At 49.0% G+C, this 18,308-nt stretch overlaps 2 protein-coding genes across 2 annotated transcripts in view; both read left to right on the top strand.

Annotated features, from left to right (window-relative positions):
• The first annotated feature begins 2,430 nt into the window (after positions 1-2,430).
• Positions 2,431-18,308, top strand: part of LOC116989144 — a 74,085-nt gene continuing 58,207 nt past the window's right edge. Inside the window, exons 1-6 of the mRNA XM_033046371.1 lie at positions 2,431-2,513; positions 3,111-3,227; positions 5,305-5,552; positions 7,092-7,248; positions 10,571-10,723; positions 16,900-17,115. Of these exons, the coding sequence (XP_032902262.1) occupies positions 2,453-2,513; positions 3,111-3,227; positions 5,305-5,552; positions 7,092-7,248; positions 10,571-10,723; positions 16,900-17,115 (952 nt within the window). The 5' untranslated portion in view covers positions 2,431-2,452. The remainder of the gene's footprint in view (positions 2,514-3,110; positions 3,228-5,304; positions 5,553-7,091; positions 7,249-10,570; positions 10,724-16,899; positions 17,116-18,308) is intronic.
• Positions 5,554-18,156, top strand: LOC116988861 (vitronectin-like). Its single transcript, XM_033045850.1, has 6 exons — positions 5,554-5,622; positions 6,424-6,563; positions 7,092-7,248; positions 10,571-10,723; positions 16,900-17,115; positions 17,924-18,156. Exons 3-6 carry the CDS (start codon positions 7,095-7,097, stop codon positions 18,130-18,132), a joined length of 732 nt encoding a protein of 243 aa, XP_032901741.1. The 5' UTR covers positions 5,554-5,622; positions 6,424-6,563; positions 7,092-7,094; the 3' UTR covers positions 18,133-18,156.

The raw sequence follows: 18,308 nt of genomic DNA on the forward strand, positions 1-18,308 counted from the left end.
TTCTGACTAAGGGTCTGAAGAAGGGTTTCGGCCCGAAACGTCGCCCATTTCCTTCGCTCCATAGATGCTGCTGCACCCGCTGAGTTTCCCCAGCAATTTTGTGTACCACCGGCTTCTGACTCTCTGGAAAGCCACAGCTGGAATGAGAGCGAAGGCATGCGGGGCTTCGCGAACTGCGCCGGCTGTGAGGAGAAAGTTCAGCAGAACATATGCCGAGAAGTTCAGCGCGTGAGGAGTCGCTGCCCCGAGATCTGTAGAACAAAGAAGCTATAGCGGAACGCACTGTAGAATCTTCGTTCTTTCTGCGCCTTTAATCCACAGCGCTGGAGGAGCGGGGCCAGGACGCAGGTAGGCCTGGATTGGTGGGCATTGTAATGTCAGCAGCTGGTGAGCGCCGTTTATATTTTACATTTTGAGTTTTGTGAACAATTTAATTAAAAATCTGGGGAAATAATAGACCAAGGAGTGGATTTCTGAACACGTAAGTTAAATCCCGACCGAAATTGTAAAAATCTCTGCGTTTTTGCGTCTGGTTTTCGAGGAGGGGGGTGGGGGAGAGAGGAATGGGGTGGGAGGAGGAGAGGGAGATGGAGAGGGGGGAGGAGGGAGGGAGATGACGAAGAGTGGCGGGAGGGGGAAGAGAGGGAAGGGGTGGGGAGAGAGGGAAGGGGTGGGGGAAGAAAGGGATGGGGGTGGGAGGTGGAGGAGAGGAGAGGGGTGGGGTGGGGGAGGGGGAGGAGAGAGGGATGGGGGAAGGGGAGAGAGGTGTGTGGGAGGGGCGGACGGAGGGGAGGAGGGAGATGGGGTAGAGGGGTGGGGGAGAGGGAAGGGGCGGGGGAGAAAGGGAAGGGGGACGGGAGGAGAGAGGGATGGGGAGGGGAGACGTGTGGGGGATGGGGAGGGAGGGGATTAGGGAGATTGGGTAGAGGAGGGAGGGGGTAGACTGTGGAGGGAGAAGGGGGGTGGGGGAGAGAGGGATGGGGGGTGGGAGAAGGAGGGAAGGAGGAGAGGAGGAGGGAGAAGGGTGAGGAGAGGGAGATGGAGAGGGGGAGGAGAGAGGGGTGGGGGACAAAGGGATGGGGGAGGGGGAGAGTGGTGTGGGGTATGGGGAGGGAAGGGAGGAAGGGTAGGGGAGGGAGGAAGAAGAGTGTGGAGGGAGGGGTGGGGGAGAGAGGGGAGGGAGAGTGGGAGGGGGAGGGGGGTGAGAAGTGGAAGAGTGGGGAGGGAGGTAGGGGGAGAGCGGTAGGGGGAGTGGTGGAAGAGGGACAGGGGGAGTGATGGGACAGAGGGGTAGGGGAAGGGGTGGGGGAGAGGGGAGGAGATGGGATAGGGGAGGGAGGGAGAAGAGTGCGGAGGGAGGGGGAGAGTGGTGGGGGAGAGAGGGGAAATAGTGGGGAGGGAGAGTGGAAGGGGGAGGGGTAGGGACAGTCCATCTGTTCCCCATTTCCTATCACCCCCAATCCTCTTTCTCTATTCCCACACACATGATGACGCGCTTCGACACAGGCTGCGGGGGGGGGAGGGGCTGGGGCTGGTGCTGGTGCAAAGGCATATGTAAATGGAACCATTCCGATTTGACTTCTGTGAGCATTGGGCATTGTGACATCACACGATGGAACGTTCACCAACATTCTATGGGTGAGAGCTGTTTTTTTTTTCATGCTGCAAACGTGTGACCCGCTGAGTTGCTCCTGCACTTTGTGTGCACAAGGTTTCAGCATCTACGGTTCCTTGTGACATCAAATTGCAAGGACAGCAAGATTTATGTAATGTCGACCTTCATTGCAAAGGGTTTGGAGAAGCATTGGTCTCATTTGAGGAAGCATTGGTCTCATTTGAGGGATTGCAGAGAAGAACTCTGGGATTAGAGACTAGCCAGCGCAAGCTATAGAACGGGAATTCTGACTTTGAAAAGACATTTGGCAGATACATAGATAGGAAGGATTTAGAGCATTATGGGCAGGCAAATAGGACAAGCACAGAATGCCAACTTGGACAGCAGGGAAAGATGGGCCAAAGGTTTCCATGCTGTATAGCTCTATGACTGTATTAAAGAAGAATTGAGCAGGTTGGGACAAAACTCATCAAGAATGAGAGGTTATCGTGTGGAAACGTTAGGGGTGGAGCGAATGCTTCCCCATGCTCAGGGAGCCGGAAGTAGAGGTCGTGAACGAAGGTCACTGGTGTCAGTTGGAGGTGAGGACTTCCCTCCCTCAGAGAGACCAGTCGAGTTCCCCTCTTATAACACATAAGTGGTTCAACGAGAAGAAGCTTATTTTCTAAATCTTCATAATTTTCGTGATTTACACAACATAAAAAATCGATGGGCTGCTGCCTTTTGCTGAATGTCACAGCAGGTCAACAGAATAGTTCAAACAAATGTCCCCCAACAACACAAATACAAGCAGGGTAAATCATGAAAAACCATTCCAGAGTCCGGCAGATCTCAGGAATGGAGCTACTGATGGTCTTTCTCTCCTTCTCAGCCCTTGGTGCCGTAGTGGCAGACAAAGGTAACTCGAACTCTTCCTCCAGTTTGTCGCCTGGTCTCTGCGGGCAATTGATGACCTGTTCAGGTATCCAGTGACAACGAAGGCCTACTTTAGTCAGACCGGTTCTCCCCTGAGGGAAGCCTACTTTCCTCAAGTGTTGAACTTAGGGAAGAGCGAACAACAATGTGACTGAGGATTGGTAGGAATATCTGTAAAGAGACAATATGAGATCTTCAAGGACATGCTACATTCCTACAAGAGGGAAGAATAAGGGAATGTCTATAGTTCCTGGGATCACCTTCAGTGGTTGCAGGGCAGAGAGTGCTGGCGGTGGGGTAGTATGGAATGCTAAACTGTGGGCAGTCAGGCTCTCTCCTCTCTGCCTTTCATTCTCTCTGACTCTCTCTTCCTCAATCTGTCTGTCTGTTTCCATCTCTCCCTCCTTGCCTCTCTCTTTATCCGTTTCTCCCTCTCCGTCTCTCTTGCTCCTGACACTGGAGCGCCGCGCTGTGGGAGAGAGATGAGGGATCGCTGCACCGTGGCGGGGGGAGATCTGAAGCTGTTGACATCCTGACTGTTGAACATGGGTTGGTGAGTGTCCTGTGTTGTGTTCTGCAGAATCCTGTGCCGGCCGGTGCGATGTGGGCTTCCAGCCGATGATGAAATGCCAGTGTGATGCCGTCTGTGCCTTCTACAGCACCTGCTGCAGGGACTACTACACCGTCTGTGTGAAAAGTAAACAGCTTCCAAACACACACCTCAATTAAACTGCGCACACATCGTCACGCACATTAATGCACGTTACACCCTCTGACACAGTCTCACACATCAACTCATACATTGTAACACACTGCCATATACACAGACATCTATACACTAACACACACAAAAACCGTACACAGCTTTGCAAGCACATTGACACTGACAGTGCCCTCCATAATGTTTGGGACAAAGACCCATCATTTATCTATTTCCCTCTGTACTCCACAATTTGACTTTGTAATAGAAAAAATTACATGTGGCTAAAGTGGCATTTTTATACATTTTGGTTTCACCATGTAGAAATGACAGCTGTATTTATACATTGCTCCCCCATTTCAGAGCACCATAATGTTTGGGACAAATGGCTTCACAGGTGTTTGTAATTGCTCAGGTGTGTTTAATTGCCTATTTAATGCAGGTATAAGTGAGCTCTCAGCACCAAGTCTTTGCTCCAGTTTTTCCATCACCTTTGGAAACTTTTATTGCTGTTTGTCAACATGAGGACCAAAATTGTGCCAATTAAAGTCAAATAAGCCTTTATGGGACTGAGAAACAATAATAAAACTGTTAGAGACATCAGCTAAACCTTAGACTTACCAAAATCATTGTTAAGAAGAAAGAAAGCACTAGTGAGCTCACTATTCGCAAAGGGACTGTTAGGCCAAGCTGACGACAAAAGAAAAAAACCCCAAACACCTGTCCAACAGATCAGAAACACTCTTCAGGAGTCAGGTGTGGATTTATCAATGACCATTGTCCACAGAAGACTTCATGAACAGAAATACAGAGGCAACACTGCAAGATGCAAACCACTGGTTAGCCGCAAAAATAGGATGTCCGCGTTACAGTTTGCCATGAAGTACTTAAAAGAGCAACCACAGATCTGGAAAAAAGGGATTGTGGACAGATGAGATGAAGATTAACTTACATTAGAGTGATGGCAAGAGCAAAGTATGGAGGAGAGAAGGAACTGCCCAAGATCCAAAGGATACCACCTCATCTGTGAAACACAGTGATGGTGGTGTTATTGCCTGGGCATATATGGCTGCTGAAGGTACTGGCTCACTTATTTTCATTGATGATACAACTGCTAATGGTAGTAGTACAATGAATTCTGAAGTGTATAGACACATCCTATCTGCTCAAGTTCAAACAAATGCCTCAAAACTCATTGGCTGGCGGTTCATTCCACAGCAAGACAATGATCCCAAACATACTGCTAAAGCAACAAAGGAGTTTTTCAAGCTAAAAAATTGTCAATTCTTGAGTAAGAAAGCCAATCACCCGATCTGAACCCAATTGAGCATGCCTTTTATATACTGAAGAGAAAACTGAAGGGGACTAGCCCCCAAAACATGCATTAGCTAAAGATGGCTGCAATACAGGCCTGGCAGAGCATCACCAGAGAAGACACCCAGCAACTGGTGATGTCCATGAATCACAGACTTCAAGTAGTCATTGCATGCAAAGGATATGCAACACAATACTAAACATGACTACTTTCATTTACATGACATTGTTGTGTCATGTATATGAAATACTTTAACACTTGTGATTTTTTTCTATTACAAATCTCAAATTATGGAGTACAGAGGCAAATAAATAAATGACGCATAGATGCTCACACAGATATGATTAAATCCTGTCACAAATCTTCTCCAATAATTTCCCCTCCACAAGTATAGGCTCACTGGCCATCTTAAACAGCATTGGCTATTATACGGACTTCCAGCAGCTCACCTTAACTATTGAGGTTACAAATATCAGTCAAGGTCCCAGCAATCTCCTCCTTTGCCTTCCTCAGTAATCTGGGATAGATTCCATCTAGCCCTGGGGATTTATCCACCTTTCAAGAGGCACAACATCTCCTGCTCCCCAATATCGACAGGCCCTAGAATATCGGAATACCCCTCTCTGATCCCACACTCATCCATGTCCTTCCCCTTGTCAATACCAATGCATGCATGGTGGTACAGTGTAGAGGGAGCTTCACTCTGTGAGGAATGATAGGCTTGGTAGAGTTGATAACAATCTTTTGTTCCGTTGTCAGCACATGGAGATGTCTTTGCCATTCCTGAGGAAGATGTTTATGATTTTGACACGGATTACTCCGACTTCCAGACTAACGGCACGGATGAAGTGTATCCAGATATGAATCCTAGACTGCAACCAGATCTGGAACAGGAACCCACCCATGAACCAGAGCCCACCTATGAACCACAGCCCACCCATGAACAGGAACCCACTCAGGAGTGGGGCACAGAACTGGTGCCCACCCACAATCCTGTGTCTGGCAATGTGTGTCTCAGTGAAAAGCCTTTCGATGCATTCACCGACCTCAAGAATGGATCGATCTTTGCTTTCCAGGGTAAGCTGTGTGCTCCGGCATTCAAGACCATTCAGCCCCTCGGGCCGGATCCCATCATTCACAGATCATAGAACAGTACAGCACAGGAGCAGGCCCTTCAGCACACAATGTCTGTGCCAAACATGATGTCGAGATAAATCTCTGCCTGCACCTGATCCATATCCCTCCATTCTCTATATATCCATGTGTTTATCTGAAAACCTCTGAAACCCCACTATCCTATCTGCCTCCACCACCACCACCACCTTCCAGATGCCCATCTCCCTCTGTATTAAAAAAAACTAGACCCACACATTTCTCCTTGAAGCTATGCTCTCTAGTCTTTATTGTTCTAATTCTGGGGGAAATGTTCCACCCCCCTCATTCCACCCACCTCAGCAGAAGAGAACCTCTTTTACTCTGATGTTTATATGTCAAAGACAAAACAGTCAAATGTTGTCCCAACACACTGCCATGTCTTTGGCTCCCACCGTTTCTTACAGGCATCCAGAGAGCCAGTGACACCCGTTCCCGGAGAGGGGAAGGCAGTCGGGTTGGACATTGCCCACCCCCCTGTCTAGCTGCATCTGGAGGTCGAGGCTGTTTTTCCATAGATGGAGCGGGCTTGGGGTGAATTCCGACATCACCTCCCCCAGACGGTGCAGGAGATGGAGGGGGAGCTCACTAGGAATGAAGCGTGGGACAGAGTCTAACCTTTACCCAGTGTGGAGGGAGCTTCCCTCAAGGTCTGACCCTGGGCGTGTGTGATGGGACGGTGCAGACGGAGCTTCACTCTGACCCATTCTCTTCCTCTCTTCCCAGGACAATATTTGTATGAACTGGATAAGAAAGGTGTTGTTGCTTGATATCCCAAGCAGATTCTGGATGTGTGGGGCGTGCAGGGCCCCATCGATGCTGCCTTCACTCGAATAAACTGCGAGGGAAAGACCTACCTGTTCAAGGTCTGCTGAATGAGGGACTGATGGGGCTGGACTGGTTGTTGTTGTTTCTGTGTTTGAGCTGCAGTTGCTACTTCATATTGCATTTATTGAGCTCCACAGTGAACTATGGGAGGAGTTGGTAAAGTAGATAAACAAGGATAAGGCTGAGGGTCAACTATTGGTCACCCCACCCAGACTGAGGGATCTGTTGGGGCAGTGCATGTTGGGTAATGACTGCTGGGATGGTGTCTGCTAGGATGGTGTCTGGTGGGACGGCAGTGAGTGGTGTGTTGGGATATTGTGCATTGGGATGGTGTGTTGGTACGATGTGTATTGAGGCATGTGTGTTGGGGCGGTGAAGAGGGAGTTGTGGGCGATCACATAAAGTTCCCATGAACTGCTTTGCCTCACCTGAGGGGAGGAGCGGTGATGGTCTCTGGATTTTGCTCTTAACCTCGGAGGTACGTTGACATGCTGCGTGTTGTGTGTGTTGAGGTGGTGCGTGTGGGGACAGCAGTGCCTCTGTGGAACCTCTTGCTCCTCCCGCAGGGCATGATGTACTGGCGTTTCAACGATGGGATCATGGAGGACGGCTTTCCCAGGCCAATCAAGGATGGCTTCCCAGGAATTCCGACCCATCTCGATGCAGCCCTGGTCATTGCTGCATCCGGCATCCGTGGGAAGGAGCAAGTTTATTTCTTCAAGGGTAAGATGGGGATTCTGCGCATCAGTTCCATGAGCTAATGGCAGATGCAACAGAATTCAGCTCGTTAGCTTTGCCTGATAAAAAATATATTCAATTTTGAGAGGCATAAAAAGTCAGAACCTTTTACCCAAGATGGAAATATCAAAGACTAGAGGGCACAGCTATAACTTGAGAGAGGCAAAGTTTAAGGAAGATGTACGGGACAGGTTTTTCTTAACATAGAGTGGTGGGTTTCTGTAACTTGCTGCTAGTGGTGGTTAAGGCAGATACGACAGTGGTGCTTGGAGACTTTTAGATAGGCACATTTGATATGTAGGTAATGGAGGAATATACATCATGTGTCGGCAGTGGAAACTACTTACTTCGGCATCATGTTTGGCATGGGCACGGATGGAGCCTCTGGCTGCTACTACTGTGGCAAGTGTGTCCAGCTTCAGCTCCTGAAGGGCCATGTTGGGGCACTGGAAAAGCAGCTGGATGACCTCGGGGCCATCTGGGAAAATGAGTTTCCTGGACAGGACCTACAGTGAGTTTGTCAAGCCAAGGATATGGGAAGAACTAAGGTGTGTGACTGAGAGAAAGGGTGGTAATCGTGGAGTGCGGGAGACCCAGGTGGCTGTGCCTAATGAAAACAGGTACGCCCTCTTGCGAACTGTTGGGGGAGACGATGTTTCCAGTCCGAGCGGCGGACACGTCGGTGGCTCCAATCCTAGAGATGGGACTCAACCGGCGAGACCGAAGTCGGGCAGAGCCACAGTGGTGGGTGACTCCATTGTCCGAGGAGCAGATGGGAGATTCTGTGGTGGCAGACGAGACGCGAGGATGGTCTGTTGCCTCCCTGGTGCCAGGGTTCAGGATGTCACAAGCCGAATTCAGAACATCCTCGAGAGAGAAGGTGAACAGCCGGCAGTAGTTGTGCACGTGGCACAAACGACATTAGTAATAAGAGGAAGGATGTTCCCCAACATGAGTTCAGAGAGTTGGGAAGAAGACTGAAAGGCAGGACTTCCAAGGTGGTTATCTCTGGATTGCTTCCAGTAACTTGTGCTAGTGAGGACAGGAACAGGGAGATAGGGGATCTGAATGTGTGGCTGAGGGGCTGGTGCAGGGAGAAAGGATTTAGATTTATAGACCACTGGGATCTCTTCTGGGGTAGGGGTGACCTGTACAAAAGGGATGGGTTACACCTTAACTGGAGGGGGACCAACATTCTGGCAGGCAGGTTTGCTAGGGCTACACATGTGGGTTTAAACTAAATAGTGGAGGGGAGGGATTGACAAATTGAGAGTATAAAGATGGAGTTGAAGGGGAAGTGACTACAGGAAAAATTACAAAAGATTCGCGAATTAATGGGAAGGAAAGTTTGAGAAGGGATAAAACAGTAAGGTCAGGGCCAATTGCGAGTGGTGCGAGGGGGGACCAGAATACAGAGGTCATAGTGTTCTATATGAATGCACGAAGTGTAAGAAATAAAGTGGACGAGCTTGAGGCTCAGTCAGAAATTGGCAAGTTTGATGTTGTGGGAAGTACAGAGACATGGCTGCAAGAGGGCCAGGGCTGGGGACTGAATATTCAAGGGTATACCTCCTATCGAAAAGACAGACAGGTGGGCAGAGGGGGTGGGGTAGCTCTGTTGGTGAGGAATGAAATTCAGTCCCTTGCAAGGGGTGACATTGAAACAGGAGACGTGGAGTCAGTATGGATAGAACTAAGGAATTGTAAGGGTAAAAATACCCTAATGGGACTTATCTACAGGCCCCCAAACAGTGGCCTGGACATAGGGTGCAAGTTGAATCAGAAGTTAAAATTGGCATGTAGCAAAGGTAATGCTGTGGTTGTTATCGTAGATTTCAACATGCAGGTAGACTGAGAAAATCAGGTTGGTACTGGATCCCAAGAAAGGGACTTTGTAGAGTGCCACCGTGATGGATTCTTAGAGCAGCTCGTAATTGAAGTATAAAGGGAGAAGGTAATTCTGGATAGCAGTAACAGGATCGGTCCGAGTCAGCATGGATTTACGAAGGGGAACTTCTGGAAATTTTTGATGTAACTAGGAAAATGGACAAAGGAGAGCCAGTGGATGTAGTGTAGATGGACTTTCAGAAAGCATTTGATTAGGTCCCACATCGGAGATTAGTGGGCAAAATTAGGGCACATGGTATTGGGGGAAGAGTGCTGACATGGATAGAAAATTGGTTGGCAGACAGGAAACAAAGAGTAGGGATTAACGGGTCCCTTTCAGAATGGCAGGCAGTGACTAGTGGGGTACCGCAAGGCTCGGTGCTGGGACCACAGCTATTTACAATATAAATCAATGATTTGGATGAAGGGATTCAAAGTAACATTAGCACATTTGCAGATGACACAAAGCTGGGTGGCAGTGTGAACTGTGAGGAGGATGCTATGAGAATGCAGGGTGACTTGGACAGTTTGGGGGAGTGGGCAAATGTATGGCAGATGAAGTTTATTGTGGATAAATGTGAGATTATCCACTTTGGTATAAAAAACAGGAAGGCAGATTACTATCTAAATGGTGTCAAATTGGGAAAAGGTGAAGTACAAAGGGATCTGGGGGTCCTTGTTCATCAGTCTATGAAAGTAAGCATGCAAGTACAGCAGGCAGTGAAGAAAGCGAATGGCATGTTGTCCTTTATAACAAGAGAGTCGAGTATAGGAGCAAAGAGGTCCTTCTGCAGTTATACAGAGCCCTAGTGAGACCACACCTGGAGTATTGTGTGCAGTTTTGGTTCCCTAATTTGAGGAAGGACATTCTTGCTATTGAGGGAATGCAGCGTAGGATTACAAGGTTAATTCCCGGGATGGCGGAACTGTCATATGCCGAGAGAATGGAGCAACTGGGCTTGTACACTTTGGAGTTTAGAAGGATGAGAGGGTTTCTTATTGAAACCTAAGATTGTTAAGGGTTTGGACACGCTAGAGGCAGGAAATATGTTCCCGATGTTGGGGGAGTCCAGAACCAGGGGCCACAGTTTAAGAATAAGCCATTTAGAATGGGGACGAGGAAACACTTTTTCTCACAGAGAGTTGTGAGTCTGTGGAATTCTCTGCCTCAGAGGGTGGTGGATGCAGTTTCTCTGGATGCTTTCAAGAGAGAGCTAGATAGGGCTCTTAAAGATAGCGGAGTCAGGGGATATGGGGAGAAGCCAGGAACGGGGTACAGATAGGGGATGATCAGCCATGATCACACTGAATGGCGGTGCTGGCTCGAAGGGCCGAATGGCCTACTCCTGCACCTATTGGCACTGTGGGCTGAAGGGCAGTTCCTCTGCTGTACTGTTCTATGCTCTATCTTCCTCCACAGGCAATCATTACTGGCAGTATGTCTTTGAACATCAGCCCACCCAGGCAGAATGTGTAGGGATACCTATCTTCATCCCCTTCCAGAGGTACACCTACCTGATGCCCGACAACTGGGACGACTACCTCTCAAGGCTCTTTAGATCCATCTCCAGAGGTAAATCTCTGCAACTGTTTGTTCTGCTCCTTGTGTTCTAGCATTGCCTCTTGAAAATTCTCTCACATCTCTCATGTGTTATTCTTGGCCCATTTTACTTTCAGCTTCAGTAAAACACAAGGTGCTGGAGGAACTCAGCAGGTCAGGCAGCATTTGTGGCGGGAATTGATAGGTGATGTTTCAGGTCGGGACCCTCCTTCAGACTGATAGGTGGTGTTTTGGGCCCTTCTTCAAACTCAGTATTCTTACCGTCTGCTTTTTCAGGCCCGCTTTTGCATTTCTTCAATTTGCTGCATTTTCCTTCAATCTCTTTCTTTTACCTGGGATAAGTAAGGCACATGGTTTCCCATCCCGTCTGTTTTCCCACAAAACAGAAAGTGTTGAGAGTAACTCAACAGGTCAGGCAGAATCTCTGGAGGACATGGTCCCTAGAAGCGTTTATTGAGGGCGTGGATCTGGCGTTGGATAATAGAAACATAGAAACATAGAAATTAGGTGCAGGAGTAGGCCATTCGGCCCTTCGAGCCTGCACCGCCATTCAATATGATCATGGCTGATCATCCAACTCAGTATCCCGTACCTGCCTTCTCTCCATACCCTCTGACCCCCTTAGCCACAAGGGCCACATCTAACTCCCTCTTAAATATAGCCAATGAACTGGCTTCGACTACCCTCTGTGGCAGAGAGTTCCAGAGATTCACCACTCTCTGTGTGAAAAAAGTTCTTCTCATCTCGGTTTTAAAGTATTTCCCCCTTATCCTTAAGCTGTGACCCCTTGTCCTGGACTTCCCCAACATCGGGAGCAATCTTCCTGCATCTAGCCTGTCCAACCCCTTAAGAATTTTGTAAGTTTCTATAAGATCCCCTCTCAATCTCCTAAATTCTAGAGAGTATAAACCAAGTCTATCCAGTCTTTCTTCATAAGACAGTCCTGACATCCCAGGAATCAGTCTGGTGAACCTTCTCCGCACTCCCTCTATGGCAATAATGTCCTTCCTCAGATTTGGAGACCAAAACTGTACGCAATACTCCAGGTGTGGTCTCACCAAGACCCTGTACAACTGCAGTAGAACCTCCCTGCTCCTATACTCAAATCCTTTTGCTATGAAAGCTAACATACCATTCGCTTTCTTCACTGCCTGCTGCACCTGCATGCCTACTTTCAATGACTGGTGTACCATGACACCCAGGTCTCGCTGCATCTCCCCTTTTCCTAGTTGGCCACCATTTAGATAATAGTCTGCTTTCCTGTTTTTGCCATCAAAATGGATAACCTCACATTTATCCACATTATACTGCATCTGCCAAACATTTGCCCACTCACCCAGCCTATCCAAGTCACCTTGCCGTCTCCTAGCATCCTCCTCACAGCTAAAACTGCTCCCCAGCTTAGTGTCATCCGCAAACTTGGAGATATTGCCTTCAATTCCCTCATCCAGATCATTAATATATATTGTAAATAGCTGGGGTCCCAGCACTGAGCCTTGCGGTACCCCACTAGTCACTGCCTGCCATTGTGAAAAGGACCCGTTTACTCCTACTCTTTGCTTCCTGTTTGCCAGCCAGTTCTCTATCCACATCAATACTGAACCCCCAATGCCGTGTGCTTTAAGTTTGTATACTAATCTCTTATGTGGGACCTTGTCGAAAGCCTTCTGGAAGTCCAGATACGCCACATCCACTGGTTCTCCCCTATCCACGCTACTAGTTACATCCTCGAAAAATTCTATAAGATTCGTCAGACATGATTTACCTTTTGTAAATCCATGCTGACTTTGTCCAATGATTTCACCACTTTCCAAATGTGCTGCTATCCCATCTTTAATAACTGACTCTAGCAGTTTCCCCACTACCGATGTTAGACTAACTGGTCTGTAATTCCCCGTTTTCTCTCTCCCTCCCTTCTTAAAAAGTGGGGTTACGTTTGCTACCCGCCAATCCTCAGGAACTACTCCAGAATCTAAAGAGTTTTGAAAGATTATTACTAATGCATCCACTATTTCTGGAGCTACTTCCTTAAGTACTCTGGGATGCAGCCTATCTGGCCCTGGGGATTTATCGGTCTTTAATCCATTCAATTTACCCAACACCACTTCCCGGCTAACCTGGATTTCACTCAATTCCTCCAACTCCTTTGACCCGCGGTCCCCTGCTATTTCCGGCAGATTATTTATGTCTTCCTTAGTGAAGACGGAACCAAAGTAGTTATTCAATTGGTCCGCCATATCCTTGTTCCCCATGATCAACTCACCTGTTTCTGACTGCAAGGGACCTACATTTGTTTTAACTAATCTCTTTCTTTTCACATATCTATAAAAACTTTTGCAGTCAGTTTTTATGTTCCCTGCCAGTTTTCTTTCATAATCTATTTTTCCTTTCCTAGTTAAGCCCTTTGTCCTCCTCTGCTGGTCTCTGAATTTCTCCCAGTCCTCCGGTATGCTGCTTTTTCTGGTGGCCTGTACACAACACCCACCAGCGTTTTCTGCCCCTTAGTGTTTCGCAGCTCTACCCATACCGATTCCACATCCTCCAAACTAATGTCCTTCCTTTCCATTGCGTTAATCTCCTCTCTAATCAGCAATGCTACCCCACCTCCTTTTCCTTTCTCTCTATCCCTCCTGAATATTGAATATCCCTGGATGTTCAGTTCCCAGCCTTGGTCACCCTGGAGCCATGTCTCCGTGATCCCAACTATATCATAGTCATTAATAGCTATCTGCACATTCAACTCGTCCACCTTATTACGAATGCTTCTTGCATTGAGACACAAAGCCTTCAGGCTTGTTTTTACAACACTCTTACCCCTTAGACAATTATGTTGAAAAGTTGCCCTTTTTGATTTTTGCCCTGGTTTTGTCTGCCTGCCACTTTTACTTTTCACCTTGCTACCTATTGCTTCTACCCTCATTTTACACCCCCTCTGTCTCTACGCTCACACATTTAAGAAACCCTTTCTCTTTAACTCCATCCTCCACTATCCCATTCGACACCCCACCCCCCTTATTCAGTTTAAAACCACCCGTGTAGCAGTGGCAAACCTGCCTGCCAGAATGCTGGTCCCATACCTGTTAAGATGCAATCCGTCCCTTTTGTACAGTTCCCCCTTACCCCAAAACAGATCCCAGTGATCTAAGAATCTAAATCCCTGCACCGTGCACCAGTTCCTCAGCCACACGTTCAGGTCCCGTATCTCCCTGTTCCTGCTCTCGCCAGCACGAGGAACTGGAAGCAAACCAGAGGCACCAGCGGTGTCCTTGACCTCCCACATACTGCAAGCATCACACTGAATCAGCTTGCCTGACATCCCCTTCTTTCGTCTCTACCTCTCAAGCGTATTGCGTGGTCTCCTCTCCTCTGCAGCCTCCTCGCCGAAGACTCTCGAGCCAAAGACTCACACTTTTCTCACAGGGCACTTCCCTCACTGCCGCTCCCCAAGAGCAGTCTTGCTTCAATTGACTGATAAATTGCCTGATTTACCAATTTACAAACCAAATTCCTCAGTTTTCAACTGTTTTCCCGGCACGGACTCATTTCTCTCCTCCCACTTGGGCTAGAGCCAATCAGTCGTATCTCTTGCTTAACTCCTGCTGCTGTTGCTCCCAAATCTACAGCAGTTCTGAGTAAAGTCTGCCTGTCCTGGCCTCTACTTTTCAACTGTTTTCCCAGCACTGACTCACTTCTCTCCTCCCACTTGGGCTAGAGCCAATCAGTCGTATCTCTTGCTAAACTCCTGCTGCTGTTGCTCCCAAAACTACAGCAGTTCTGAGTAAAGTCTGCCTGTCCTTGGCCTCTACTTTTCAACTGTTTTCCCGGCACTGACTCACTTCTCTCCTCCCACTTGGGCTAGAGCCAATCAGTCGTATCTCTTGCTAAGCTCCTGCTGCTGTTGCTCCCAAAACTACAGCAGTTCTGAGTCTGTGCAGTTGGGGTCCGTAAGTGAGTGAGTGAGGTATATCCTAACTTCAGATACCTTTGCTTTGTCTTTCCATCCCCTCTCACTTCCCAAGTTCTCCCATCCGTCTTACTGTCTCCTCCTACATTCTATCTTTGTCCCGCCCCCTCCCCTGACATCACCCATTCCTTCTCTCCAGAGATGCTGCCTCACCCGCTGAGTTACTCCAGCATTTTGTGTCTACCTCTGGAGGATATGGATTGGTGATGTTTCAGGTTGGGACTCCACAAATACTGCCTGACCCACTGAGTTACTCCAGCACTTTGTGTTTTATGCAAGTTTCCAGCAGCTTCATTTTTATGCACCACTGCATAATCTCTTCAAGATATGTATAAGAAGTCCTCCTCTCTCCGATATGACTTCTGCGAGACCCTCCCTCACTACTCCTCTGTGATATCTGCTGCTCCACGGCTCTTAGGCAGAAGGGAACTGACCCAAACAGCGCAGGAGGCCGAGGGGTAATCTTATAGAGGTGTATAAAATCTTGACCAACTTGTTTAGGGTGAATGCAGAGTGTATTACCTAGCATAGGGAAATCAAGAACTAGACGACATAAGTTAAAGGTGGGAAGGGAAAGATTTATGAGGAACCTGAGAGGCAACTTTTTCACACAGCGGGTGGTGGGTATAAGGAAGGAGATGCTGGAGAAGGTAGTGAGGAAGATACAATAACATAATTCCAAAGACACTTGGACAGGTACATGGATTGGAAAGTTTAGAGAGATATTATTCTAAGTGAGACCTGTTGGGTCCCTGTCACACAGGAGGCTTGGTCCCCACAAGGCAATATTCCACCACTCACCCATAGCCCTCAACTGCACAGGCTCAGCTCATTTCCACTCATCCCGAGCACTCTCCCCCTCCTCTTCACCCTCCCTATTCTTTCCCCTCACCTCACCCCCTACCCTCAGTCACGCCCTCCCTCCATAACTCCTCTCCCCTCCATGCCCCCCTCCTATCCCTCTGTCCCCCACTCCTCACCTCTATTCCCCACTCTCTATTCCCCACTCCCTACCTCCCCCACTCCCCCCTCCTCTCCCTCTATTTTCCTTCCTCCCCCACTCTCCCCCCTCGCCTCCTCCCTCTTCTTTCCCCTCTCCTTCTACCCTCCCCAATACCTCCCTCACCTCTCCCTCCCTCTCCTTTCCCCTACCCTGTCACTCTGTCCCTTCCTCCATATCTCCCCTCCCTGCTCACCTCCTTTCCCTCTCCTCCCCCACCCCAGGATCTCGAGGTTGCCACTCCTCTCCCTTGTTGCGTGCCCTGGAGGAGCATCAGCCATCGGCGCCCTCAGAGCCAGGCCTCGGATCGGCCCGGAAGCACCAGCAGACACATCTGCGCCGGCGTGAGGACGGGGGGGGGGGGGGGGAGAGCTCAGAGAAAAGATGGGCGAAGAGCCATGGGGGAAGGGGGGGTTCACGGGGGAGGCAGCAGTACCGGAGGGGAAGGGGCTGGAGCTGCGGGGCGTTGCGATGGCGGTGTGTTTGGGATTCACGGCAGGCGCTGGACGCTCTCCTCCGCCAGCATCAGATTCACCGCTTTCCATTTGGCGACATCTCCGAATCCACGCCGGGCCGCTTCCGGTCCCTCCTAAAATTGTGTCCGGTTGGAGACCTCCGCTGGCCTCCCTCAGCTCCAGTAAAGACACGATGGCCCAGGAACGGGCGAACCGTGCCGGGGAGTGACACGAGAAGCGATTATTCTGCGCGGCGCTGACTGGCAGGAGAGAAGATTGGTTATTACGATTTTTAAACCTCGCTAACTTTTACAATATACTACTGATCGGAATGAAACTTGTTGCACTCGCAGCACAGGAGAATGGCGAGTAAGCTGATGATAAACAGTTGTGCTACCGTTTTTGCGCAAATAGAAAAAATGCGCAAACCGGACGAGCACAAGATCAGAGCTTTAGTAATGCATATAGAAAAATAGATAGAAGATGGATAGGCAGGCAGGCAGACAGACAGACTGATCAAACACAGGCAGGGCCACCATCACAAATGGGTCATCTTGGGCACCCTACTGGCTGACCTGCTGATTCCACCAGCACTGTGTTCTACTCTAGACTCTAGCAGCAGTTCCTTGTGTCTACCTGTTTTCCCTGTTTACAAAGGAGTGTTTAATTCCATCATCGTTATTGTTGCGTTAATTCAAACATTGAAGCCCACACTCTGCTTGTCGACCAGGGTTAGTCTCACTGATGTTGTCCCTGCCTCCTCTTGCAGCCCGCACCTCTGGCCCGTTCTCCATCAGACAACACTGGCACGGGATCCCTTATAAAGTGGACTCAGCGATGAACGGTAAACATTTCATGGTGCGCATGCAGGAGGGGCGTGGCCGGAGGAGAGGCCAGCCCAAGGGTTGGCACAGGACGCACTCGTCCAGCGCGGAGGATGCCTGCACCCTCGTGCCCAGCCAGAACGTCTACTTCTTTCTCAGAGGTGAGCAGCGCAGTCCCTACGCCACACTAGACACTCGTCATCCCTTCTCCTGGGCCAGGAGAGGCGTCTCCCTCCAACAACGCCACCCTTCCAAGCCCCCATGTTGTGTGTTAGCATGAGGCACAGCTCGATTTTGAACCAGATGTTGCTGTGCAGACTGCATGTGGTCACTGGTTCAAAGTTCACTGGAACTGGTCAAGGTTCACTGGACCTGGGGTCAATAGGTTAGAGTTCACTGGATCTGGGACCACCTGGTCAAAGTTCTGGATCTTCTAGATGAGGGAGTCATCATATCAGTGACAATGAACCACCATGGTCACTTGTCGCCAGTTCACTCTGTAAATAAAACCAGAGGGTGCCGGATTATTCAGCCGTTCAGTAGCCTCAATGAAGGGAGATACTGAGGCAACATTTTGCGTTCCTCAGCGTCTTGGACCCGTTTCTCTCTTCATATCTCACATTTGCAGAATCTGTGGGATTTGGCTTGCTGAAGACCATTTTCCATTGACTCCCCTCCCGTCCTTCGTTCCAAACCCTGAGATGCTGCGGCTGTTCCTGGCATCCAAAGTGCTCGGGATTCCCAGGATAAAGGGATCAAGGTCCAGAGTGCTTTTGGACTTCCTTGGGAGATGCTCATTCGTGGGATGTGGATGGAGCACTGAGTGTTGGGAGAGTGTTGCTGGACCTGGACCTCTGTGGTGGAGACTGGGAACCAGAGTCCAGAGTCACGCAGAGAGGTGTGGGTCATGATGCAGTCTCTATCATGAGGCCCAAACAGAGAACAAACCTCTTCACTCTCTAATTTCAGATAAATATTTCCGCGTCGATCTTGACTCCAAACGAGTGGCCTTTGCTTGGCCTCGATATCCCGATCCATCACCAAGTACTGGTTCAAGTGTGAGAACGAGTGAAAGGAAGCCGGCTCAGGACAGGACCATCACCGGCAGAGACGGGCTGCCCGCCGCCAGTCCCCGATCCTTCGTGCAAGAGGACAACACCACGGGGAACATAGAATGAGGAAATAAAACCAAAATAAGCTGCCTCTGTGGTGTTTATTGAATTAGTCTTCCTACCATGGCATTGTAATTCTGCTCCTATTCTCACCCCGTTAGTCTGGTTCAGTAAAACACTGAGTCAACCACTGGATCAACTTTATTTACCAATCACAAATACACTACCCTATACGATATCTA

This window comes from Amblyraja radiata, chromosome 28 (assembly GCF_010909765.2).
Source record: "Amblyraja radiata isolate CabotCenter1 chromosome 28, sAmbRad1.1.pri, whole genome shotgun sequence".
In the NCBI taxonomy this organism is placed as follows: domain Eukaryota; kingdom Metazoa; phylum Chordata; class Chondrichthyes; order Rajiformes; family Rajidae; genus Amblyraja; species Amblyraja radiata.